Here is a 27,383-nt window from a genome sequence, read left to right on the forward strand (position 1 = left end):
CTTGGAGATGACTGAAAAGAAGAAACACCAGACTTGACCATTTTGAAATGCCTTCCCAAATTAAAGAAAAGAGTCTGTGCCTATGCCAGGTGGGTTGGGTGTTTACGCTAAGAAATGATTTCTTTTTCTCTACTTCTTAAACTGTCATCTGCACACGAGCAGTGCTGGGGGACAATGTGGGGAGGCAAGGGGCCTGCCCTTAATGCCGATGCTGCGTTTGCTCCTGGTATCATCTGTTGGCTGGAAGAGAACATGAAGGAACCACAACACCTGTGACAAGACTGGCCGATAGAAGCCGAGGTCAGCCCACCAGAGCTGGTTGCTGGGTTCAGGGCAGAGAAAACGTCATTGGTCAATGAGACACTTCAGGCCCTGTCACAGCTTTCAAATTCTCCATCTGTTCTTTACTCTGAATCAGCACCAGATGCTGTATACAAAAAACCCAGTCCACCTCCCCCTCTTCAAACTCACCCTGGAGTCCAACATTATGTTCCTTGGGGATCCAGGTCCCATGCTCACACCCCAGCTACCTCCTGAGGGTTCAAAGGTGTTTGAATAACACCTGTCTTCCTGTGTTTAATTTTCAAATAAATACTTGCCTCGCAGAAAGCCTTGACAAGTGGACTTGACACATTAAAGAAAAAGCAAGTGGATAAAAGGCCTCTAAAATGTAAACATGGGGCTGCCTGGGTGGCTCAGTGGGTTAAAGCCTCTGTCTTCAGCTCAGGTCGCGATCTCAGCGTCCTGGGATCAAGCCCCACATCCGGCTCTCTGCTCAGCAGGGAGCCTGCTTCCCCTCTCTCTCTCTCTCTGCCTGCCCCTCTGCCTACTTGTGATCTCTGTCAAATAAGTAAAAAAAAAAAATAATAAATAAAATGTAAACATGGATGACATTACCACTCCCTGTACCTCACTTTCACCTGTCACCTCTAGGGGCATGTTAGAGCATTTTACCTCATGGCTCTAGCCATCACTCAGGCAGCCACCAAGATGGGATGGCAACTGATTTGCTTTCTAATTGCTTTAACAGTGACACTCAGACCTCATCTTACTCAAGCACACTTTTAGACACCCCTCCTTAGAGAAATTGTCTCTAAGTACTGACAGTAAAAAGGGTAAAAGATGAAGCCTCTCCCTCAAGCAACTTCCATAAAAAAGGAGACATACACACAGGGTAAACTATACATTTAAAGGTAACTACACGATGCTCGGTTCTTAATGACTCAAAAGATGCTAAGCTCATTCCAGAAAGCACGGTCACCAAAGGACCGGCTTCAAGGAGGAAGCGGACTCTAAACCAGGGAGGAGAGAGGGGGCTGGGAACAAAGAGGACCTAGGGCAGGCCTTTTCTAGAGAGATGGCATATGTGCAAAAAACCCATAGGGACTAACTCAACCACAACAAAACAATCCAATTTAAAAATGTGCAAAGGAGTAGAACAGACATTTCTCCAAAGAAGATACACAAATGGCCATCAAGCCCGTGTAAAGATGCTCAATATCACTAATCATTAGGGAAAATTGAAATACCATCTTGCACCCACTAGGGTGGCTGCTAGTAAAGGAATGGAAATGTATGGGCAATGATGTGGAGAAATGAGGACCCTTCTCTGGTGCACTGTTGGTGGGAATGTAAAATGGTGTAGCCATGGTGGGAAAATAGTGTGACAGTTCCTCCAAAAATTAAAAAATAGAATTACCATAGAGTTTAGCAATCCTACTTCTGGATATATATACAAAATAACTGAACACAGAATCTTGAAGAGCTATTTGCACACCTATGTTCATAGCAGCATTATTAGCAATACCCAAGAGGTAGAAACAACCCAAATATCCATCAATGGGTAAACAAAATATGGTATATATATACAGAAGAATAGTATTCAGCCCTAAAAAAGAAAGAAATGGGGTGCCCAGGTGGCTCAGCCAGTTGAGTGCATCTGACTGCTGATTTTGGCACAGGTCATGATGTCAGGGTTGTGGGATCAAACTCCACATCAGGCTCCACGCTGGGCATGAAGCCTGATTAGGATTCCCCCACCTCTCTCTCTCTCTCTCTCTCTCTCTCTCTCTCCTGCTCTCTCTCTGCTCCTCTCCCCCTGCATGTGTGCAGGCTCTAAAAAAATTAAAATTTAAATTTAAATTTAAAAAAAAAGAAGGAAATACTGTGATACGCTACAATGTGGAAGAACCTTGAGGACATTATGCCAAGTGAAATAAGCCAGTCACAAGACAAATACTGCATGATTCCACTTACGTGAGTTATCGAATAGAGTCAAACTCTTAGAAACAGAGGAATGGTGGTTGTCAGAGGCTAGGGGCAGCAGGAAGGGCGCAAATGTTCAATGGGTGCAGAGCTTGTTTTACAAGATGAAAAATCTCAAGAGTCCTGCTACCCAACAAAGGGCACACAGGTAATGCCACTGTACTGCACATTTAAAAATGGTTAAGACAGGGCATCTGGGCGGCTCAGTCAGTTAAGCATCTGCCTTTCGCTCAGGTCATGATCCCAGGGTCCTGGGATCGAGCCCCACATCGGGCTCCCTGCTCAGCAGAGAGCCTGCTTCTCCCCCTCCCCCTGCCTGCCGCTCATCCTGCTTGTGCTGTCAGATAAAATCTTTTTTTAAAAAATGGTTAAAATGATAATTACATTGTGTCTTTGACTACAGTAAAAAAAAAAAAAAAAAGCCATGAGGAAAATGGGTGTGGTCACAAGCCCCTCCTTCTCCAGCACCCCCAGGGGTGCCCACTGAGTGGATGAAGCAGTAACTGTGCAAAATAAGAGAACGACAGCCCTGCATGGGGTGCATCAGGGCAGGGCTATCATGCCCAAGCACCATCTCCACGAAGCCCCAGCACTGCCTTCCCTGGCTTCCCTTGCTACGTGGTCCCCGTGGTCCTCACTGCCGTTCACGTCCCCGGAGACAGCTCCCTCCTCAGATGGATTTACGGTGACACAGGACCCTCTGGGAGCAAGTTCCTGGCCACAGAGAGGTTCTCCTTCAGTGGGCGGAGGAAACGTTTCCACAGGACAACCTCCGGATCTAGGCTCCACACGCTCGCGGGCCTCATGGGCCATGCGTCCCCCAGACCACCAACTCCGCCGCTCTGAATTTCAAGCTCAGGCCGCCCCGATCTGGAGATGGAGGACGGCAGACAAGCCTTCCAGGCCTCCTGGGGCTGCGTGGTCCGGTCAGGGTCGGGCCACTACGTCTGGAGGAATGCCGAGGCTTGGAGAAGGTCCAGAAAGCCCGCAACAGTGATTAAAGCGCTGGACAAACAGCGGGGGCTGGGGGCCCTCAGCGGATCCCCAGTGATTCCAGTCGGGAGGCCCCTCCACACTAGTGACGGCATCCAGCTGCTTCCTCCCTCCCCCAGGGGCCCAGCAAGGGGCAGATACCACACTTGCAGTGAGAAGGCAAGCTGCATTCACAAGAGCAGCCTCCACTGTGGAGAAGTTTAACATGAAAGTGGGCTCCTCAAAGAGGAGAAGGAGACGTTTTGCCTAGATGCATTCAGAATCCTATATCCCCCTGGGGATAAAATATAAATATGTGAAACCCTCAACTTGATAGCATGTGGCCCAAAGGAAGCCTTCAATGAATGGCAGCTGGTAATGTTTTCCCTCCTTGATCTTATGCTTTTAGAGGAAAAATCTTCATAGAGCTTCCAAGATAAAGCCAACAAAAAGAAAAGGGGTATGAAGTCAGAATACTGGTTATCTCAGTGGAGAGGGCCACGAGGGAACATTATGGGATTAGCAACAGGCATGCGTGCGTGTGGATATGAGAACCCCACCAAGCTGATCACATCAGGCTGGGTAAGTACTTTAGTGTTCTACCGTAACAGGAAAGAGTAAAAGCAAAGGAAAAAAGGAGACAAAACTTCTGAGGCAGTTACCAATTCCTTTTTGGTGGAGTCCAATAAAACCCTCTGGAGTGATGGAAGTGTTTTCTCTGTGTGCTGTCCAGCACAGTAGCCAGGAGCCATGGGCTGCTACTGATCACTTGAAATGGGGCTAATGGGACTGAAAAACTGAATTTTTAATTTAGATAAATTTAAAGTGTATTGACTCCATGCGGTGGGCAGCTAGTTCACTGGAGGGCATAGCTGCAGGGTATCACAAGTGTCAAGGGTAAAAAGACTATTCTTTGCACCTCCTCAAGGCACCTAAGGAGCCTGAGTACCTCATATGCACTTTGGGAGCCAAATAGAGTTGACCCTTGAACAATGTGGTGGTTAGTGGCATTGACCTCTCATTCACTTGGAAATCTGCATATAAGTTTTGACTCCTCCCAACTTAATAGTCTATTGACCTGAAGCCTTATCAAGAACTTACTTTGTATGTCCTTTGCATGTTTATATGTACTAGACCCGGTATTCCTACAATAAAGTCAGCAAGAGGAAAGAAAATACTAAGAAAATCCTATGGAAGAGAAAATACATTTACAGAAAATTCACCTATAAGTGGACTCATGCAGTTCCAGCCTGTGTTGTTCAACGGTCAACTGTAAAGCATGAAAATTAACCTGGATTTCCTAATATATAATCCTATGTAGAAATAAACTACTGATACAACATGGGTTAATCTCAAAAGTATTCTGAGTGAAAGAAGCCTTGCACAAAAGAGCACACATGGTAGGTTTCCATTTATATGAAGTTCTAGAAGTATAAAAAGTAATCCTCAATAGTACGAATCATAACAGTGGTTGCCTTGGGGTGAGAGGAACGGACTAGAAAGGAACAGAAGAGAACTTTCTGGGGATGGGAGAAATACTCTCTAGCTGGAAGGGGGCGGGGGGATTACACAGGAGTGTGCCAGGTCAAAAGCCAAACTGTAATCTTAATTCTGTGCATTCCATGCACCGTACACCTCAAAAAACACACTCACAAAAGTGCTTATGTAATGAACAAGATTTCCAAAGCACAGCTCACACACATTTTGTCTTATTAAAACTACCATATCTCTACACCCTGGAACAGACATTAAACATCCGACAGATGATGAAATTAAAAAGACCCATCACTGGTCCAAGCAGTAGTCCAGAGCCGGCAACCCCCAAGGCCATGCCCTTGTCACTGTGCCATCCAGCCTGCCTAGGGGATCACAGAGCCACTGGTCCTCAGAGTGCCACCCCCTCCCCACAGCACCCCCAGGAGGCCTTACCAGCACGAGGCCATCCGCCTTGGGCTGCCGGGCCAGGCTCACCCCCATCCACTCCTCATCCCGGTCTTCCCGGCAAGTCTTTCCACACGGCGTGCCCCGATTCTTCCCTGGATGGGAAAGAGAAAAGCCAGACGTGCTTTGAGAAACGATGTCCTGCGGACTGCTTTTCAAAGGGTGTTCTACATACCGTCCAAATGCTGGTCACCTGCCAGTGAGAAAGTAAGGAACTTGGAGCAAAGTGTAAATCAACTCCATCACGGTGTCCTGCTGGCTGTTTATTTGAGCCAATTACTTTTCTCATGCAGGACCTGCTCTATGAAGGAAGTGGTGCAGGGCTTTACGATCTGAAGCTGGCTCCGTGATCTGTTACGTACCTACCGGGAGTAAGCGGTTCACAAACCCGTCATTTTGAGTAGTGCTAAAGAACACTGCAGATATCTCTCCCTTTCAGCTGAAGATCAGAACAATTCTTCACTCAAAAAAAAAAAAAAAAAATACAACCAGAAGCTCTTGCTGGGAAAGAACTTTGTAGAAAGTGAGGCCCTGAAGGGATTGTAATAATATAGCTCCCATTATGTACCAAGCACAGATCTATGTATCCCCTCTCTTCTTAACCATCTGAAAGTATCTTAGTCCTGACTTTACAGGCAAGGCAACTGAGGCCAAGAAGGCTATGGGGCTTTGCCAGTAAGTCCCAACTAGTAACTGGCAGAGCCGGACTCTGAACCTGGGCAGAATCCCCGACTCCAAAGATGATGCCTCATGTATTTTCCACTGGACTGAAGTGAGTTTTTTAAGACCTCCATCCATCATATCTTTCCCTACTTAAAATATAAGTCCTAAGATTCATTTTAATGGCTTCCCCCTTTGTGCAAAGCATAAAATCTTCACACCTTACCCCAGCCTGCTGGGGCCCAGGTGAGGCAGCCCCAGCCTACCCCCATCAACCCCTCTGCTTCCGCTCTCCCACTCAGTACTCCAGCTACACCGTCCTCACTCAGTAAGCGAGGACATGCTTTCCTCGGGGCCCATGTGAGGCAGCCCCAGCCTACCCCATCAACCTCTCTGCTTCCGCTCTCCCACTCAGTACTCCAGCTACACCGTCCTCACTCAGTAAGCGAGGACATGCTTTCCTCGGCTTGGAAGTTCTGCCTCCCGTAGCTGCCCAGCTAGCCAGTGTGAATCTTTTCATGCGTAGATCAACTACCCACCTCCCCTCTGGTCTTCTTATACTCAACTATTCATCTTCATGCCTCTCAGTCCAGTAACTTGTAAGGCACAGGAGGGTAAGAACTTGGCTTTGTTCACAGTAGATCTCTGTGCAGTAATAGGTACTTGACACATAATGGATGGATAGATGGGTGGGTGGATGGATGGGAGGGAGGGAGGGAGGGAGGGAGGAAGAGGGGCTGAACCACCAGGCAGCTCTGAGAAGACAAAGAGGACGTGTGAGGGTGTGGAACCCATCAGTGACATCCACTTACCTCGAGCCATGTCCAATTCGGTGCATCTCCGGTCAGGGTTGGTATGGACACGACACTTAAACACAGCCCCAGGGGACCTCACTGAAGTGCTGTACTTGGACTCTGCCTTTGGTGCGCCCACAAGAACCCTGCATATCCAGAAGAAAGAACATTCTGTCACAAGCCAGTACCAGGAAAGAGGAGGCTGGTGGTTAAACCCTCACCCAGCCAGGGGAGGGCTGCCTGAACGCTCTCTGACAAGCCACACCCCAGCATCATCCTGGGCTTCGGGGCCCGGGGAGCATAGCCTCCTGCAGCGAACCTGTCGGATGTTCTCCAGGCATGTTTAAAGCTCAAGACTGGCTGGGAACACATACAACCGAAGGGTTCCTATCTAGAACCTATAGCAGTCCTATAGACATATAGGAAAACACAGAGAGCCAACAGAATAGTGGGCCAGATATTTGATGAAAGAAGATAACCAAACGGCCAATAAACATATGACAGGATGCTTAAGGACATTCGTTATCAGAGAAATCCAAGTGAGATACCACTTCACACCTACTAGGTTACACCAAAAAGACCTCAAACACCAAGTGCTGGCAAGGATATGGAGGAACTGGAACCCTCATCCACTGCTGGGGGGACCACTTAGAGAACTTGCCTAAGTGCCTAAGAAAGTGGACCATGGGCCTTACCCGAGGACCCGGAGATCCCATTTCTGGGAACATACCCCACAGAAATGCATACGTGGGTCTACCAGGAGATGTGGTCAAAAATGTTCCCAGCTAAAAATGTTGTGGCCAAACACTAGAGGAGACTCAGAGGGTCTCCCCGTGCCAGAGCGGACACGTAGAAAGGTGGCGTCACAGAAACACAACAGCATTCTGCACAGCGATGAAAATCAACGAGCATGCAACGGCGCCACACGAGGAAGCTCCGGAATACAGCATTGAGCAACAGACGTCAGGCCCGGCGGGCTCTCACTGTCTGATCCCACTCATCTCAAGTCTGAAGCGGCTGGAATTTAGCTGGCGCTAGAGGTCACTCTATGGGTTACCTCTGGGGAGAAGCGGTGGGGGGGGGGGTGCAGCTAGTGAGAAGGGACTTCCAGGGGTGCGTATGATGCTCTGTTGGCAACCTGAGTAGTGTCTGCACAAAGGTGATGATTCCCTGAATTGTGTACATGACAGGGGCACTTGCTTGGATGTGTGTGATACTTCAGTTAAAAAAAAAAAAAAAAAAAAAAAAAAAAAAAGAATTAATAAAAAGTAGGAAATTTGGAGATGTCATTTCTCTTCTATGTCCCTCTCTTCCCCTTGCTCCCCACCACACACAAAGCATGTATATTTGGGAGATATAGGAAAGAAATATCAGGAGGGTAGAATTACAAACCACTTCCTCTACCCCAACACCAGCCAGAGGTAGAAGCGTTCCCATACAAACAGGGACAAGAATGAAGCCCTTCGTCTTGACCAGGAGGCTGCTGTGGGGATGGGCTCTCCCCCACAGGGCCCCTCCCCACCGGAGGACAGGAGCAAGAAGGCTAAGACAACAGAAGAGACGCATTTGGGGCTGTGTGGACACAGAACATTGCAGGAAGTGGCCACAGGCTCCCCCGCCGATGTTACAGAAACACTTGTGCCCTACATGTTCATGTATCATTCCCAGAGAGCAGTCAAGCGCAGAGCTAAAGTGGAGAACACTAACCCGTACAGTCACGCACAGTGTGTGCTGAGCCACAGCCATAGGGAAAGGGGCTTGTAAGGTGAGACTCTGAACAAGATCTACACCTGTGTCCACAGAGTAGGAAATTCCAAGCCACTGCTCCTTCCCGTCTGGCAGCCTGGAAAGGGGAAGCAATTCTCCTGGAAAGGTACCAGGCACATTGTGCAATAAACTAGCCCCTACTGGCCTGGCATAGAATGCATTATCCACATGTGTCTGTGGAAAGCGATCTAGCAGAAGCTAGAATGACCCAGAGACATGGGAAGCTGGCCCAGGTTCCCTGCACTCTGTCCTGAAAGCTACCTTCACCTTGGGATCGTGAACTTCACCCCCAACCTAGCTGCAGCGTGACACTGCTCCCTCCCCAGCACCCTGGCTGAAAGCAGTGGAGATCTAGCCGTCAGAAAACAGAAGTCTGGCATCTTCAGATGGACCCGCCGCAAAGGCAACAGCCACACTAATCGGACTCAGAGACATGGTATGAGGCTCATGAAAAGGCACGTGGGTCCCGTCTTAACTCCTGCTGCCTCCAAGCCCAGTTCCTCAATGCCCAGAACACAAAGGATCACTGAGAACACATGGGGCCAGGGAAACCAACCCTTAGTGGCATGTTTCTTTCCAGATCAGTCTGGTCTTGAGACTCTGTACTTGATTCGGTGCAGGGTCTGAAGGGCACAGGCCCCTCACTCACACGCCAGCTCCCGCTCCTGCGGCCTCGCACAGTGGGCCCCAGCTGCAGAACCCCCAGGCAGCGGGGCTGGAACCCGCAGCCTTCGGGAATCCCAGCAGGCACTTTCCCACACGGACCACACCAGGGCAGCTCAGCGGGCTCTTGGCTGCTCTAACTCAAATGCACCATGACACGCAAAACGAAACTCCAGTGAGAAGAAAGCCACATTAAGGGATCAATTTCCCCCTGGCTTCTGGGGCTGAGCTTCAGAACTACCAGGGCAAGTCAAGGGTTGCCCTGGATAATGCCAGTTATGTTTTCACAGGTGAGAAGAATTAGCAGTCTGACAGGTCTAAATGCACGAAACATCCACGGCCTTTCCACATGTCAGGTTGTAGGAGCCGAGGAACATAAAATGCCTTCTGCACTCGAAAAACCCCAGCGGGACGGGGCTGGGTCCAAAAGTTCCCACAAACGCCTAATTTACATTAGCACAGCGAATAAATGCCACTTGCAATTCATTTTGTAAACATCACAAAAATTAGACAAAGGGGGAGAACTATTCACATAGCAAGGGAGAGAAATGGCTGCAAGAAACAAGCTAGTTTTTTATCCCAACCCTGCAAAAGGCACTGGAATCCTGATCCTGACAGACAGCCCACTGCACTAAATTCACTGACCCAGGCTCACAGGTTATCCAGGGAAGGGACCATGGAGGGCTGAAATCCCAGGCGATGCTTCTTCCAGACTAGAGCTGAGACCCAGAGGGGCTAAGTTTACATCAAAACCTAAGGTGGCAAAAGGATCCACAGAATCACCTTCCCTTCCAGACCCAAGGTCCTCAGGGGTTCGAACAATGGCTGACTGGGCACGGATCACAGCACTCTGGGTCGGACACTTCATCAGCAGGTCACACGAGGAGGTTTCTCCCAAATCCTTTGTAGTGGGAAATGAAGCAAGAGATAAGGGGGTGTCTGCACGCACGTATGTGCTCCCTGGGCTGGCACAGTGGAACAGGAGCTTGTATCTCTGTGTTCACAGAGTGCTGTGGCTTCCTCTGCAGCCTGGAGCCATTCTTTACCCAGGCCTCCCTCCAGCAAGACCGCGGCGGCAGGCCAGCCGACGAGCCCATCTCCTCTGAAGTGAGTTCAGCTGGCTCTCCGCCAGGCCGATCCCAAGAGATGAGAGCATGCAACCGCCCAGAGTTCAGGACAAACCACCATGAAGACGCCGTCTGCCTTTTCTCTCATCGTTCTGAGTTATAACGAGACAGCGCGGGCACTTCCAAGATCTGCTCCCCCCCCACCCAAATCTTCCCTGGTACCCTCGACAGGACACTGAGAGGTTTCCTTCCTTTGTACAGTTAGCATACAAAAGGGCCCGGATGGCCCACCAACAGGCTCCCATCAATAAATCATCAGGCTGATTCGCACCTTGGCGGGCTACTTCGAGTGTGGTCCTTGGTCCGGCAGCCTGGAGAACACCTGGGAGCCCGAGGGAGATACAGAATCTCGGGTCTCAGCCCGCAGAGTCAGAACGCACGTCCTACCAGCTCTCGGGCCGACGTGCCGCCTGAGAAGCACGATATAACCGCCTACGCTGATTACAAATCACTGTGTTCCCTTTGGGGCCAGTGTGGATGGATGACCCTCCAGAAGTGAGACTCTCCTCCTATCCCAGCCCCAGTTAATGCTGCTCTCACACTGCGAAGACATGTCAACGTTCTCTCCTTAATTCACAAATCTAGCTTTCCAATTATAAGGACAGCCAGGGTGTATCAGGCACTTGGGGTGTGAACATGCTGGGTGAGGCTCCTTCAAGGCAGAATTGCATTTAATATTCAGAGCAATCCCATGAAAGGCACTATTATGCCCATTTTACAGATGAAGAAACAGGTGGCCAAAGGCAGACATGGGACACCCCCAGGCCCACGAAGCACGGTGAGGTGCCACAAGGCAACATGCACCCCAACAGTCGCGTGCAGTGCCCACGCCCCTATTCTGCCTACCCCACAGCAGCCAGAAAGCAGGAAACAAGAACCAGCAAGTGTGAAGGGGCCAGCCCCCTGCTGCCAGCCACCCCGCATGATTTTGCCAGAAAAAGCCCTTATGAGGCTCTGCAGGTGGCTCCTGGGTTAGAACTTGGGGAATTTCTGTCATGCAAAGGACTGGGGTTTAAAATAGAATCCCTCTACTCTTCCACATCAGGCTGAATATTGATCAGCTTCTTGCTTTTCTAAAACGGGTACGTTGCTGACACTATGATGCCCAGAAGTTTGCCCCTCTCACACACCTGTCTGGAGATGGGGGCCCATCTGTTCATCAGCCCGCACCAGTCACGCTCACTGGTAGTCCCATTTCTTGCTCAAGGTAACCCTGCTGGGCAGCTTCTCATGCACCTTTTACTAAGAGATCGTGGGTTACACCACTGGCAAGCAGCAGAGCTCGGATTTAAACCCTGGGCATCCACGTCCAAGGGTGTCCTCTTTCCAGTCCTCCAAACTCCCTCCTCTTATGGCAGTTTAAACACCATCTATTTTTCCAACACAGCCACCTCCTTGGTGGGCAAGTGTGTGGTCAGGCTGGCTACAGAGACTCCACACCCACCACCCATCTGGTTTGAACCAATTCCTCACATCAGGAGAACAAACAGCAGGTAAATTCCCCGGCTAGCAGGTGACAGAAAAGGACCACGATGCCTCCCCAGGGAAGGCTCCCGTCCTACCCACAAATACCACAGCCATGGTTCCTGGGGGTGAAATTACAGTGCGATCGAGGAAAGCAAGTGGGCACTGAAAACCTTAAATGCATTAACTTTACTTTCGTGCATTTGAACCCAATGCCAAAGCTTCGCAGGGACTCATGTGTCAGTGACAGGAGTGGAATTCAATCACTGCGTGTCCCACTGCACTGCCTGGAAATCCCAGGAATCACTGCACCTCCCTTAGTGGGCAAAAAGCAGCCAAGACTTGAACAGAGAGAGGGCTGGTTGGTGCCAGGAAGTCACGTCTGAGCGCATGCAACCCTTCACTCCAAGAGATGAGAGACACTCCTGGGCCAGTGCTCGCCACCTGGAGCTGGCAAACCTGGAGGGACTCAGAAGCTCCTCTTTACAGTTGGGAAAACTGAGACTCTGACTCAAACCATGGGATACTCACTCATTTTAGGGGTTTTAAACTAACAGTTCCACTTGAATTCTATGCTGTGAGGGCAAGTTACTCAGGGAGGTAAAGTGCAAGAAGCACAGGGCTAACATGGGGTTCAAGTTCTGTCACAACTACTAATAAGAAACTTATCTGAGGTCACATAGCTTAACTACTCTGGGCCTCAGGTTGCTTCCTCTGTAAAACAGGAAGAATCAAAATACACCTAGTAAGGGTTCTTGCAAGGTTTAATGTTTATAAAGTAGCTAGCACAGTGCTTGATACAACGTTGGTGCTCAGTGAAACAGGAGACTGGTTAGACTAGGCCAAACACCTTAGCACCCAACTCGTTCAGCTCCCCCACTTGGCAACACTCCCAGGAGCTCCTCAGAACCAAGAATTTATTCAGACCCTCTGCCAAGCTCATAGAAATCCTGGAATGATTAGGACACTCTTACCACTAGCAGCAGACTACAAAAGTAGCCATGATTCTCCATCCTTCCTGCATCTACGTCCTTCTCAATGGGGGCCTGCAGCTTCTTCCATCAGGATGTTCAGTCTATTTCCATCCTCCAACCCCCTGAATGGGGTTGGGCCCCGCTGCATTGGCCAATTGAGTGTGACAGAGGGGGGCATGGTTTGACTTCCAGCTTTGCTTTCAAGAGACCATGCATCCTTCTGAGTGCTCTCTTGGCACCCTAGCCCAGCCACCACGTGTGCCAGCCCCCGCTGCTGGGGGATAAAAGACCCGTGGAGATGAGCCATCCCAACTGAAGCCATCCTAGCCCAGCCAGCCAACCAGCCCACCCAGAAGCTGACAGCAGACACATGCATGAGCCCAGCTGAGAGAAGAACCACCCAGCTGAGCCCAGCCTAAGCTGCCGACTACAGATTCACAAGCTAAGACATGGGGACTGGTTTAGGACAGTGAGGCCTCAGGTGGTGTGTCACAGAAAACAGATATGTCATCACAGTAGGACACGCCCCTTCTGAAGGGACCTGGGCTGTGGCACCTCCACTGACCACTAGCTACCCTGGAGTCCAGCCCGCTGACCTAGCTCTGCCCCTGAGAACCACTGCTACTGCTTCTCCAGCTCCCCAGTCTCCTTTCCTTCCCCCAAAGAATCTTACTGCCAACCAGGATGACAAACTTTTACTGAGGGCGCGGATATGGGAAAGGCCAGGTGGGGTGGCAGAAACAGCCGTGAAGAGAGTGTCACCTCCTCTGCAGCTCCATGACTCGGGCAAGTCCCCTGGCCACTCAGCCCCCTCCCCCGCATCCTTACAAGATAATACAAATGCACAGTCCCTTTCCCAAGACAGCAGTGAGGCACAAAAAGGAATGGCAAATGGCAGGGTGTTGGGGGAGGGGGTGAATCCAGGATGGCCCAACTTTTGAGAACAGGTAGGGGTTTCTACCTGCCAAGGCCAAGGACAGAAATGCTCCCAGAAAAAGCATGGGGGCACTATTCCTTCTTCCTTAGGAAATGGATACCCTGGAGAGGGGCTTGATGGGGGAGGGGGCAGCAGCAAGGCTGACCCTGAGAATAGCCAGACAAGCATTAAGTCCACCTGGGTCCAAATCACCCCTCTGCAATCTACTTGCTGAGTAACCTTGGATTTGGCTTCTGCACCTCAGAGTAGCCCCACTGCCTCAGAGTGACCATGAACATGGCTCCTCTGGGATAGAAAGTACTCCCAAGGGCTAGCAATAGTATTTTTATTCTGGGAACTTTAGGTTGGAGTAAAGAAAGGGAGGGAGGGGCGCCCGGGTGGCTCAGTGGGTTAAGCCTGTGCCTTCAGCTCAGGTCATGATCCCAATGTTCTGGGATCGAGTCCTGCATCGGGCTCTCTGCTCAGCGGGGAACCTGCTTCTCCCTCTCTCTCTCTGCCTGACTCTCTGCCTACTTGGGATGTCTCTCTGTCGAATAAATAAATAGAATCTTAAAAAAAAAAAAGAGAAAGGCGGGAGAGGGAGGGAGGGAGAGGGGTATAATCCAAGTGCTGAGTCAGAGAATGAAACAGGTAGCTTCCATGCCCAACAGGGAAAGAGCAGCAGCACAGGCAGGGTACCCCTCCTTGAAGAGGCATGAGCCTGCTGGCAGCCCTGTCAGGGACTGAAGTATCCTCAGAGCTGCTGCCCTGGCCAGGGCCTCGGGTCTTGGCAAATGCACTGAGAAGCGGCAGCTGGAGAAGGAAGCATGGTGAAAGGGCCAATGTTCTCCTTCCCCACCTGAGAGCATCAAAAAATAAAATCCAAGAGAGGCAAGCTACAGACCTCCGGGAGATTGGAGTTAAAACCATGGGTGCTTTCTTGTGATAATTTTCTTCTCCAAGAAGAACAGGTCAACACTTTTACCTTTATCCTTCTGGACTAAAATTCTCACCACCACCCCCGACCTTAGAACTACAGACTTACCTCTCAGATTTATATGGCCCGGGGTTAGGGCCAGATCTCCTCACAACAGGGGCAGCGTCCCACCTGCTGAGAGCAGAAAGCAGCATGCAAAGCTCTGGGATATAAAATCCCACAGGTCTCCAATTAAAGGAGCCACCTCAGAGCCTTTCTGGAAGCAGGTAGGATGTAAATGCAGATTTATGGAGAGCATGACCAAAATGTCAGAGACCACACAGAACGAGTGCATCTCACAGAGAACTCTCATTCATGCCTGTGTTGAGTATGGACACTCCGATTTTGGCAAAGGAACAGAGGCATCAGCAAATATACTGAAAGCACTCCTGCAGCATCTCAAGTTGGGATGAAGACGACCCTTAGTTCACAAGGCCAGATCAAAGTACCAAGAAAAAGAACTACTGGTATTTTCAAGGGCTTCCTATGTGCTGGAGGTGATGTTCCAGGCTTTGCAGACATCCCCTCATTTAAGGCAAAAATGAGATGAGGGAGAAACTATTATTCCTCTCTTCCAGTGAGCCGAACCAGACTCAAACTGCTGGAGGGCCTGGAGGCCCGACAAACGTCCTGGAGGCTGAAACAGCTACACGGGGACAGGACAAGCCTACCTGCAGGGACCACCATGCACTCATGCATCTCGGCAGCCCCCCCTTTAAGACCGAGAAACCACAGGTTTGGTTGTTGCTGGGAAATCAGGGGCCACAATGAAGGCAGAGCCAGGAAGAACTCCACTCCCTGGATCTGGAACATCCACCCCCTAGGACCCACCAGGGTGGGAAAGGAGTGCGGTCCCGCATTTTGGAACATCCTACACAAGGCAAGTTGTGCTCTAGGCTTTGCACACATTGCAGCTTCGGAACACCAGGCAGTCCGGACGGTGTAGGAAGGGCCACTGGGCTTCAACACACCAAGAAATGTGTGGACATGGAAACCAACAAAGTTGGTTTTGTGTTTTTTAAGTTCAGGTTTTGGGGGACATGAAGCATCCTCTCTCACACATTGGTGCAGAAAGTCTGACTATATGGGTTTCTTTGATGAAGTTATAAATCCAGGGAGGAGTCCTGAACACTGGCCGCCACAGCTACCTTCCCCATCCCCTCTCTAAATAGAGCTTCTTAAATGGGGATGAAGATATGGTAACAAAAGCAGCCCAGGGAGGTTAGGATGGATACATGGAACCAGAATATGCCATCTTTCCTAGGACACTCTGTCTTACCCTCACACAGACATGGTGTGAGAGCAGGCTCTACAAATGTCCCTAGTGGAATCTCTGAGTCCTTGTTTCCTCGGTGATCAAGCATCTCTGGAAAGCAGAGCCCCAGTATCCCCTCAAAGGTGGCCAGTGGGTCACGCATGAGTACCCCACAGGGAAGCTGCCACTGTAATAAATCCAAAACTTTTCCTACAAAGCCAGGCAGGACAGAACCCCATGAGACAGATGCTTGGATACCCTGAAGCCTCAAACTCAGACTCCTGACTCTGTGAGAAGCAAAGGAACACAGCCCAGCTCTGCCACTTTGGCCATGTGACTAGGCAAGCAACACGTCCGTGTGTTAGTGTTCCCCTTTATGAATGGGACCAGAATGACAACCAGCTGAGCCTTAGGAACATTAAATGAGCTGATGCATCTGAAGCGTGCAGAACAGTACTCAGCACGTGCTAAGTACTCAACGGGCCTGGCTGCTGCCACCATGTTGCTTCAGCTGTGAACGGAAACTCACAACAGAAGATCTTTCTGCTCTCCCACAAAGCAGAAACTGGGGACCCAGGAAGCCTGTGGCTTCAAAGACTCTAGATTTTTCCCAATCTTGGATTCACTTTCACTTTCTAAGACTCCCTCTGGCATGCATGCATACCACATACATACATACCACATACAGACATAAATAAATGGAAGGTCATGATAAAATACTTTCTTCTGCTTTGGTTGGTCACCAATCCACCTGGCTTACTGGTCTGTGGTTCACAGGGTACCAGGAATGAGGTCTTGCTGCTCCCTCTGGTTGGCAGCTCATCAGCCACCTGGTTCAAGGTAAGGTGGGGGGGGGGGGGGGGACTCTCTTCCTCCTCCATCCTTTACCTGTGAAATTCCTGAAATCAGGAAGAGGCACCCTGGGTATCAGCTGGCAGCTAGAATGCTCCGGAGTCTGCTTGAGGCCAGAATCCTAATGTTCCAGAATCCATGCTGACCCAGAGTAACAAGCAAAGGCACAGATAATCCCAGCCACGACTGCTGGCTGAGAAGCACATCTCATACCTTCCTAACAGCAACTCACAAATGATGGGCTCCATGTGCCACCTGCCATTCAGCTGCAAGGGGGCAGTCAGCTGACAGTTCCCAGCCACAGTCCCTTCAGGATGGCCAGAGCAATCAAGCTGAGGCCACACTCCTCCCAGGCAGGCATAGCCAACGACTGATTACTATTTTGGTGGGGGGAGGGTCCCTGTCTAGTTGATGGACACCCTAATCAGATCTACAGCACAGTCTGAGGCTCTCCCTAGCCAGTCCTGCTCCCTGCCCCCTAACTTTCATAGCCCCTCCCCCCCACCCCAACACTTCTCTTGTACTCCTATCTCTACCTGAGCATCCCAGAGGACACCCCCGGATACAAGTCCTCAGTCATAGTGCATCGATCACCCAGGCTGGGGCAGGCTGTGCACAAGGTAACTCCAAGCTTCAGTTCTCCAATCAGCAAACTGGAAACCACTCACCAGCTTGTCCCAAAGACTCAGCTAAAGACTAGGATGCCTGTGAAAGCCTTTGACCTCTTGTAGATAGATGCCCAGCAAATACTATCCAATGGGATTATCAATATTTTATTTCTTAAAGTTACAGCCTCCTCCGTGGATTTCTGAGAACACGGTGACTGCTTTTAATACACACGAAAACAACAGTTTCCCTAGACAAAGCACAGTAAGAGTTATCAGAAAAAGACCATTTCCGGACCAGCAGCAAGTCAACAGGGAGTCGGAGCTGGCTGGGGCCCAGCTCTTCACACCCTCACACCCAGAGCTGTGAGTGACTGGCTGAGAAGAGTTGTCTTCTTGCCCCAGAAGGATCTCCCCTGGGCAAGACAGTGGCCTCTGCCCCTGCCAGCTTTCAGCACTAGCTCAGGAAACAGCACCCTTGCCAGCTTCTCCAGATCCTCAGGGAAAAACCCTAGAGACCCCAAGAGACACTCTCTGGGGCTCCTTAGAGCTCAGGTCTCACGTACACTCCATGCCTTCCTGACAGCTTGAGAAAGCAGGCTCTGCAGGGTGATAAGAACCAGGAATAAGGTCTGAAAATGCCACTTCCAAAAATCCAGATGGGCAAGTGCAGCCACGCTTCCACCCGAAGGCCTGGCACGGGCCTGAAGAACTCAGCAAAGACACCCACCTTGCAGGTTAGGAGAGTGCTCGCTGCCATTTCTGGATGTCTCCTCACAAAGACAGGTAGCGGGGGACAGCAGGGCCCATGATCCCAGGGTCCCCCTTCTACAGGTTTTACCTTCATGGGGGGGGGGGGTCTCTCCACTGTGCCCCTCTGAACTGTGCTGGCCCAAGGACAAGCCTCTCCCCCATCGGAGCCAACAGTTTAGTTTTTGCCTGGGACACCAGACTAGGACCCCACAATCCCTTCACGTGTTGGATGTGACTGGAGTCTTCATTCCTGAACCCTCTACCTTAGCAGACAAGGCTCTTCGCTGTCTGACAAGGGAAAAGGCAAAGTCGTCAGACTCTCTGGCAGTCCACTATTAATCCTAACTAATGGATTAATTAATTGATTAATTCCCTCCCGACCAGAGGGAGCAGCAGGACCTCATTCCTGGTACCTTGTGAACCAAAAGCCATTATTAATCCTGAGCTCACTCCAAGCGCCTCCACTTGTTCTGATACACAAACGTGCCAAGGGTTGGCTTTTCCTTTTCCTTCTACCCTCATCAGATCTTGGTCTAGCCCTTTAAGCCTTAATTCATTGCTCTAAACCTGCACTGCCCAGAACTCTCTGCAATGAGTGTCCTGCGTGCTGTCCGGTGTGACGGCCACCAGCCACAGGTGGAGACTGAGCGCTTAAAACGTGGCTAGTATAACTGAGAAACTGAATTCGTGATTTTATGTGGTCGTAATTAATTTTTATTTAAATAGCAATCCATCTGGCTAATGGCAACAGCACTGGCAGTGCAGAACCGTCTAGCTCGTTTTAATTCTCAGCCTTAATGCAAGCGGAGAATGTTATGTTCTCCTGGGCTCTGAATGACCTCCTATCCCTCACCGAATGATGCTCTGACAGCCCTAACAGAGCAGAGAGCCGGTGCGTCTTCCATTTCCGAGCACTTGCTCTGCGCCCGAGCACAGCCGTCTGGATGTGTCCCGGGAGATGGGGCAGGAAGCACGTCGCCAGAGAGGAAGCCAGTGCACCCAACCACCTCGGACTCCAGGGCGTCTGGGGCAGAGAGGAAGGGGGGGGAGGGGTGTGAAAGAAACCCACTTTGGGGGCTGGACGCTAGCCGGCCTCATTTATTTATATCACAGGGTGTTACAGTTGTCTGTCCCGCAGCTGAAGAACGGGTACGCGTGTAAGCAAAGGGGACAGACATCGGCTTTGTCCGTGTTCCCTGGCACCTACTGCCATTGCTCAAAGGGTGCAAGAAGACCCAGGGGCGGGGGGTGGCGGGGAGAGGTACAGGCAAGGAAGCCAGCTCTGGCAGGCAGACACCCTCTGAGTGTTGTCGGAAAAAGAGGAAACCAAGTCACGTGCATGCTTGCATCCAAACAGATACAAATGACATCTATAACACTGTCCAGGATATTCCAGTCCACCTGGCCACAGTGACAACTCACACCGCCTAGAGGGCAACAACAGAGGGACCAGGAATAGGGTCTGAGCACCAAATGCTCAGTATGCAGCACTGCAGGAGCTGTGTTCAAGCCCCAGGGTTTATAAAAGCAAGGTCACCCCCTGCTTTTGCTGAAATCTCGAACTTTCTGACCTGTGACAATTTTGGCTGAAAAAAGGCACTGACAGATATGCTTGGTTATGGGATTCAAGAAGAAATGCTGGCTCTCCCCGCAGGGTGCACACACATGCTCTGTGATGTGTACCTGGGTTCCATGTTAATGCCACGGACCCCCCCCCCACCCACTCTGCCACCTGCAGAGCCCATGCTGACCCTGCTGCCTGGGCTCTATCCCCGCCCCCATCAGCACATTCTTCTTGCTCCTTACCCTGCCTAGAATAAATTCCTTTACCTGGAAAAAGCAGGAAGCCAACTTATTAAACCACTAATACTGAATTAAGCTAAAGAGTAATTTCCAGAGAAGAAAGACACCAGATACAAGGTTTAATTAACATTTTCTTTCTTTACAAAGTTTCAGTGTGTTACTTTTCCTTTTCATGTCGATCACTTACTCTCCACACCCATTCTGACTATATCCGTGATCTTTTTAGTTCCCCTTACGTAGACAGCTAAGCTCCTCTCAGGCATTGGATCAGCCCCTTAGCCAATCACTCAAAACTTCAGGGCCTGAATTAATGCATTTCTCTAAAGTACACATGTTAACCTCACTGGCACTTTGTAAATGCATACAAAACACCTCAAAACCTCCCTTCTCTCTGACCCAGCAATTCTAAGCCCAGAAATTTATTCGAAGGAAATAATTAAGGATGTCCGCAAGGCTTTAGTTACAAGGATGTTTACCCCTGCTGTTGTTTATAATCATGAATAATTGGAAACAACCTACGTGTCCCTCAAGCGGGGCTAAAAGATGCAGGGCCCTGGGACTGCCTGGTAGGAAGAGACCGACAATTAGTCGCTAAGTCAATCAAACAATCCTTGAGCTAAAATTAGGGTAGAGATATAGAGGGTAGATCCAGACTCCACTGAGCCTAAGTCTTGTAAATTTAGGGTGACTATCTTTAAGAAAATACAAAATTAGGACTATAAAATTCAGCACAGGGTCTTGGTAGGGGCCCATGTGAGTAAGAGGCCTTTGGTGGAAGTTTCATTAGCCCTGTGGTAAGTCTAATCTTGAGAAAGAGAAAAGAGAGAAAGGAGGTGAGGCTGGACGTCTACTGCTTCAAAAGCCGCACCTTACAAGTCTGGGCAGTGTATCAGCTGAGAATAACATTCAAGGTCTAAGACAAAGAATATTGGGGGGAAGGGAGGGAAGAGAAAAGGATAAGGAGGAAAATACTTGGAAAAAGCAGCAAGAGCACAGGTAGCAAGGACACAGCAAAAACTATAATGAAAATTAAGACATTGCGGGGCAAAAAAAGAAAAAAAATTGCTTTAAAAAAATTTCCATCGAGTTTGGTCAGCCCGCCGGAAAACTGTCGGGACAAGTCCTCGAATGGGAAGACTAACATGCTCAAATGCTCATATCAAGACTGGAGAGGGTACTTCTGAACCAGCACCCTGGCTGTGATGGGTCCCTTTGGGCCCTGGAAATATCTGCCCCACATCTCCACTGGCACCAAGGCCACACACCAGCATTACCTTCCAGTTGCACACCCCGCCTCCCTCGATACCCCGGGTGCCAAGCTGAAGGCCAGTCTGTCGTTTCCTACAATTGCCGAACCTATTCCAGTCACGCAGCTTTTCCTCATCTCCCTTTTGAAACAAAGCAGATTCAACTTTTTTCCTATGTCAAACTCGCTCTTGCCTCTCCCACCTCCCACACCCAGTTGTTCCCCACTTAGAACAGCTTTGACGTGTGGCCCGTCCAAATCCAGGTGATCGGGTCCTGGTACTTTTCCCGTGAGCTGAGCCACATCATAGAGCCCAGAGGCGCCCTAGCCCATGCAGCTACAGATCCCACACAGTGCCCCAGCTGCACTGCCTGCCTTTTCCTGTAGAGCCCCCCGCCCAGAGAAGCCCTTCTATTCCTGACCCACTCGCCCCACATACTTTGTGCCAAGGTCACACAGTCCAGGAGCCCGGGGCGGGGGGGGGGGCGGGGATGATTCTGAGATGCGTTCTCCAACCATTCCGGCTCCATTGTCTACCAAATCCAAAGCCCACAGTGAACTCTGAGCAGGCTGGACATGGAAAAGGTGTTTAGCCTGCTTTGCTTTAAAAAGGGGTTTAGCAAGGCAGAAAAAGACAGTCTGGCCTTAAACTTGGCAACTGGGAGAAATGGTAGGGAAGGAGATGTGGAACTGGACAGGGGCTACACAGGACTTTACAAACTGGTTCTCTTGGAGGCAGTTCTCCTCAACAAAGGATTGCTAATGGGCTGGCCAGTCACAGATTGTCCCATACCGCACCCCCTTCCAGCAATGCTTGAGAACTCAGTTCTACAAACTCACCCTTTCCGTCAGCCTCTGTCCCATTCAGAGCAGTGACTGTCTCACACAGCTGCATGGCATGCATGGCACACATTAAGGACCTCGCCTTCCTAACCTGCATCCCCTAAGGACACCCACACTGGTGACCACACAACAAAACCAACTCCAGACTAGTTGTCACCCAGCGCCCACCGGGACATGACCTTGAACAGGGGAACTGTCCACCGCCTAACTCTCTGATGAGGAGGTGACCCTTGTGTGCTGTGGGATTTCCACTTGCCCAGGGAAAGGGTCAAAGAGGGACCAAGCTCATCTCAGAGCTTCTCCTCAGGGGCTGGGGACACAGCCTGTGCCTCTTAGCTGATGGCACTTAATGGGGAGAGCTCCCAAACTTCGGGATGCTCAGGGAGCAACTGGATTCCTTGACGTTACAAAACCACATCCCTCTGTTAAAACTTCAGGTGTTTGTCTCCAGGTCAGTGGACCCAGGTGAAATGAGGCCCAGGCTGTCCCAGAGGTCACGCACCAGGCTTGTCACTCAGGGTCCTGGACCATCCTCCCTTCCAGCATCCTGGACCCTCTCGCCTCACTTCCTCAAGAAGGTATTGTAAGGAAGGAGGAGGCTTCTGGACCGCAGTGTGCCCCCTCGGGCTGCCTGAAACTCACCTCTGGGGAGCCCCACTCCTCCCCTACATACACAGCCTGTCCCCCTCAGGTCCCGGGGTCACTGCACTTCCTCGGCGCCGCGGAACGGAGGGTGGGGTGTCACTAAGAGCTCCCGGACACTGAGGAGTCTGCGTGCCCGGTCACTGCGGGCCTGGGGCATTCGGCTGAGGCCCCCGGGGTCAGAGGGACCAAGTTTCTGAGCGAGCGAGAGAGCCAAGTCTCCTCCGGCTGGGAGGCCGAGAGGACCGCTCTCGGGGTTCTCCCCGCGCACGCCGGGCTGGGACCGCGGGGAAGCGCCGGCCCCGCCGCCTCCAACCCCAGGCGCCCAACGCGACGTCTGCCGGACGAGAGACCGGCGTCCCGCGCCCTGCCCGCCTGTCGTCAGCGGCCGAGCTGCGCGCCGCCGAGACATCGCAATTTCTCCCTCGGGACGGCGGCTTGGAGGCGGCCGGAAAAGGCAGCGGCGGCCGGCTGGGGACCGAGGCGGGGGCGGCGGCCGGGCCGGGGTCGCGGGGGGCACTCACCAGCGCGTGTTGTCGTGGAAGTGCTCCAGCACCGCGTAGCCGAAGAAGGAACCGGCGGGCCCCTGGAAGAGCACGGGGCGCTGCGGGTCGAGGTTGTAGGCGCCCGCGGGCGTCCCCGCGGCCACCAGCGCCAGGAGCAGCGCGCGGAGCCCCCCGGCGCCCCTCCGCGCCGCCGGGCCGCCCATCCCCAGCCGGCCGCCGCCCTCCGCTGTGCCCCGCGAGCAGGGCGCCGAGCGCGCGGGCGCCGGGGCCGCGGGGTCCGCCGACGGCCGGGAGGCTCCCGGGGGCGGGAGCTCTGCGCTCCGACGCTGGCTGGAAGCGGAGCCGGCCCGGGGGCGGTAGGCCGAGCGGGCGCGGAAGGCGAGCGTAGGGGCGGCCCGGGGCGGGCGGCGTCCTCAGTCCGGCGGAGAAGTCTGCGCGCTCGGAGCAAGCGGTCCCGGGCCGGGCGGTGCTGGACTGCAGAGAGGCGCGCCCGGGGGGTGGGCGGCCGGGAGGCTGGCGCTGGGACGACGCGCCGGCGCCCTCTGCCGGCCGCCAGCCCACCCCGCGGACGGCGGGGGCGGACCGCAAGAGTCATAGACCCGCCGGCGGATGCGGAGGCTGGGGCGGGGGCGGGGAGGTAGGGGGAGCCGGGGGCCGGGACTGCAGCACCTCCCACCAAGTCCCGGGCCCCCAGCCGGGAGAGGCTTCCAGAATCCTCCCCGCAGCTGCGTGCTTGGCCGCCCTGCTGGGGTCGTGGGGTCTGTCGTTCCCTCTCGGTCTCACACCCACACCCACACCAAGGACCAAAGGAAGTTAAGGATTGAGTTTATATTCTAGCGCTGCCCATCTGCAGCCCCTTGACTGGGCTGCGAGCCAACCTAGAGGAGAAGAAGCGTTCAATGATTGCCACCTGGCAATCGTTGATGACAACCAGATCCACGCGGGAGTGAACCCAGCACCCTTCCCTATTCCACTCACCTGGTCTCCTACAGCATTGACCCCTTAGTGTGGTCTCCGCCCCAGCAACATCCCCATCACCTGGGATCCTGTAGGAAACGCGCACCAATAGGTCCCACTCCAGATCCAACGAATCAGAAGCTCTGAGGGTTGGCGCCCAGCTGTGCGTGGGGAGACAGGTGAAAGTGTGATAAAATACAGATAATATAAGACTTACCATCTTGACCATCTTTAAGTTTAATGGCATTAAATGCATGTACATTGTTGTGCAGCGACCACCACCCATCTCTAGACCTTTTCTGACTTGCAAAACCGAAACTCTATATCCATTAAACAATAACTCCCCATTTCTCCCCTCCCCCAGTCCTTGACAACCGCCATTCTACTTTCTATGAATTGCACTGCTAAATATTTGGGAGTGGAATCATATGTGGCTGATTTTTCCACTTAGCATAACGCCCTCAAGGTTCATTTATGTTGTAACAGGTATCAGTACTTCCTTTTTTAAGCCTGAATAATACCGTAATACATGTTTTCTTTATCTATTGATCCCTTTGTGGCCATTTGGGTTGGTTCCACCTTTCGGTTATTGTAAATATGTGAATAATACTGCTATGAATGAACGTATGGGTACATTTATCTGTTAGAGATAACTGTCTTCAGGTCTTTAGGGTAATTGCCCAGAAGTAGGATTACTGGATCATGTGGTAGTTCCGTGTTTAATTTTTTGGGGGACCCGCCATAATGTTTTCCACAATAGCTGATCATTTTACATTCCACAAACAGTGCACAAGTCTAACTTCCCTATGTGCTCTTAACAATTGTTATTTTCTGGGTTTTGTTTGTCTGTTTTGAGAGATACATATGTATGTAGTAATCATTCTAATGGGTGTGAAGTGGTATCTCACTGCGTCTTTGATTTGCATTTCCCTAATGATTAGTGGTGTTGAGCATCTTTTCGTGTGCTTGTTGGCCATTCATATATCTTATGAAGAAATATCTGCTCAAGCCTTTTGCCCATTTAACAAAAGACTGTGTTTAACCATCTATGATTCTGATGCCTGCTAAAGTTTGAGAATCATACCATATCAATACCACATTAATACCATATCAATATTGACACACCTTTATTTTCCTCAAGCAACTATGCCCTGCAAGCCATTAGAAAGCCTAGTTGTTGCATGAACCCATGTTCCAAAAAATCCCTAAGTTACAATAAAATTTCCCCAAGGAAAACAAAATGAGAGCTCTTCCTCTTTAACCACCTGCTCCCAGCTGCTTAAACACATATCAGAATAGACCCATGGTCCCAAGGACCCCAATGATTGCAGGAAAGAGTGAGAGGAAAGAAAGGAACACTACCATTTATTGAGCACCTACTATATGCCAAATACTTGACACATATTATTTTATTTCATTCTTGCAACATCCCTTTAAAATAAGTACTGTTATCTCCCATTTTACAGATGAGGAGAGTAAGATGGGGACATGGCAATTAACTACCATAAAGACATACAATTTTGAGTAGCTGAATTGGAATTTGAACTTCAGTTCTTTTTGGCACAATATTTAGACTTCCCAGCTCGAACAAATAGTTTCCACATCCTAGAAAGTAAGTACCTTTAAAAAAAAAAAAAAAAGGCAACAAAATTAAACAGAGAAAAAGTTGGTTTTCATCCCATTTCCTCAAGCTTATTTCTCCATCTGAGGTGCCCAGACTCACCAGTAACACCCCTGGCCACACAGTCACCTAAGATGAGAACCCTACACAAAATTCTGTATCTATTTGTCTCCCACACCCAGTTCAACCAGTTCTGCTTATTCTACCCCCTCAAGATCTTTTTTTTTTTTAAAGATTTTATTTATTTTTTTGTCAGAGAGAGAGAGAGAGAGCGTGAGAGTGAGCACAGGCAGACAGAGTGGCAGGCAGAGGCAGAGCGAGAAGCAGGCTCCCTGCTGAGCAAGGAGCCTGATGTGGGACTCGATCCCAGGACTCTGGGATCATGACCTGAGCCGAAGGCAGCCGCTTAACCAACTGAGCCACCCAGGCGTCCCCCCCCTCAAGATCTTAAACCCATCACCTTGTTCTCATCTCTACTGCCTAGGCTTCGGGTCAAGCCTTTGTGTCCTTGACCACAGTGTCATAATTATTATGACTTTATATATGTTTATAATAATTATATTTAATATATGGATATAATTATAATTATATAATTTTACAGATCTGTAGAATGTCCCCCTTGTCATGCTTGTTATAGGTAACTTCTGTTTTTACCTGTCTTGGTAGGAGTTACTAATTTTTTTAAAGATTTAATTTATTTATTTGAGAGAGAGAAAGAGAGGGTGTGTGCACGTGTGAGAGAGAGCATAAGCAGTGGAGGGGGCAGAAGGAGAGGAAGAAGAAGACTCCCTGCTGAGCAAGGAGCCTGATGCCAGACTGGATCCCAGGACCCTGGGATCATGACCTAAGGCAGATGCTTAATCCACTGAGTCACCCAGTCGCTGCAGGAATTACTAATTTTATTAATCTTTTTAAAGAAACAACTTTTGACTTGGGTGATTGTTTTTTATAACACCTTTCCCTTTTTTACTTTAAGATTTTATTTGATCTCTATTGCCTTCTTTACTATTTCTAATAATTTCTTTGGATTTAATTTGTAATACATTTTTCTAGCTTCTTGAGACAGGTGCTCAGATTTTTTACCTTATTATTTTTCTAATTCTTTTCTAATATATGCATTTTATAATATATAATATATTCTTTATAATATATATGTGTTTGTATATACACACACACAATAAATTTCCTTGCAACAACTGTTTGAACTTTCCACAAGTTCTGCCGATATATTGTATTGTCATTATCAATCAGTTCAAAATATTTATTTGCTTATTATTTGTTTATTTATTAGAGAGAGAGAGAGAGAAAGAATGTTAAACAGGCTCCATGCCCAGCACAGAGCCCAATGCAGGGCTTGATCTTACAATCCTGGGAACATGATCTTACAATCATGAGAACATGACTAGAGCCGAAATCAAGAGTTGGACACTTAAATGACTAAGCCACCCAGATGCTCCCAAAATATTTTCTAATTGCAATTTAGTTCTCCTTGGTCCATGGAAAACGTGTTCCTTAATTTCCAAGTCGTGGGAGATTTTCTTTCTTTTTGTTACTGATTTCTTTTTTTATTTTTTTACAGATTTGTTTACTTATTTAAGAGAGAGAGAGTGAGTGTGTGTGTGTGTGTGTGTGTGTGTGTGAGGGTGGGGGCAGAGAGAGAGGGAGAGAAGCTCAAGCAGCCTCCCAACTGAGTGAGGAGCCCCACTCAGGGCTCCATCCCACAACCCTGAGATCATGACCTGAGCTGAAATCATGAGTCAGACACTTAACCCACTGAGCTA

At 50.2% G+C, this 27,383-nt stretch overlaps 1 protein-coding gene across 1 annotated transcript in view; it reads right to left on the reverse strand.

The window, feature by feature from the left end:
* Positions 1-23,485, reverse strand: part of ITGA9 (integrin subunit alpha 9) — a 326,387-nt gene extending 302,902 nt beyond the window's left edge. The window contains exons 1-3 of the mRNA XM_032861219.1: positions 23,043-23,485; positions 6,651-6,778; positions 5,167-5,273 (exon numbers count right to left, since the gene is read on the reverse strand). Coding sequence (XP_032717110.1) covers positions 5,167-5,273; positions 6,651-6,778; positions 23,043-23,227 — 420 coding nt within the window. The 5' untranslated portion in view covers positions 23,228-23,485. The remainder of the gene's footprint in view (positions 1-5,166; positions 5,274-6,650; positions 6,779-23,042) is intronic.
* Between the last annotated feature and the right edge of the window lie 3,898 nt (positions 23,486-27,383).

The sequence above is a fragment of the Lontra canadensis genome, unplaced genomic scaffold, assembly GCF_010015895.1.
Source record: "Lontra canadensis isolate GAN:19392208 unplaced genomic scaffold, GSC_riverotter_1.0 scaffold20, whole genome shotgun sequence".
NCBI lineage: Eukaryota > Metazoa > Chordata > Mammalia > Carnivora > Mustelidae > Lontra > Lontra canadensis.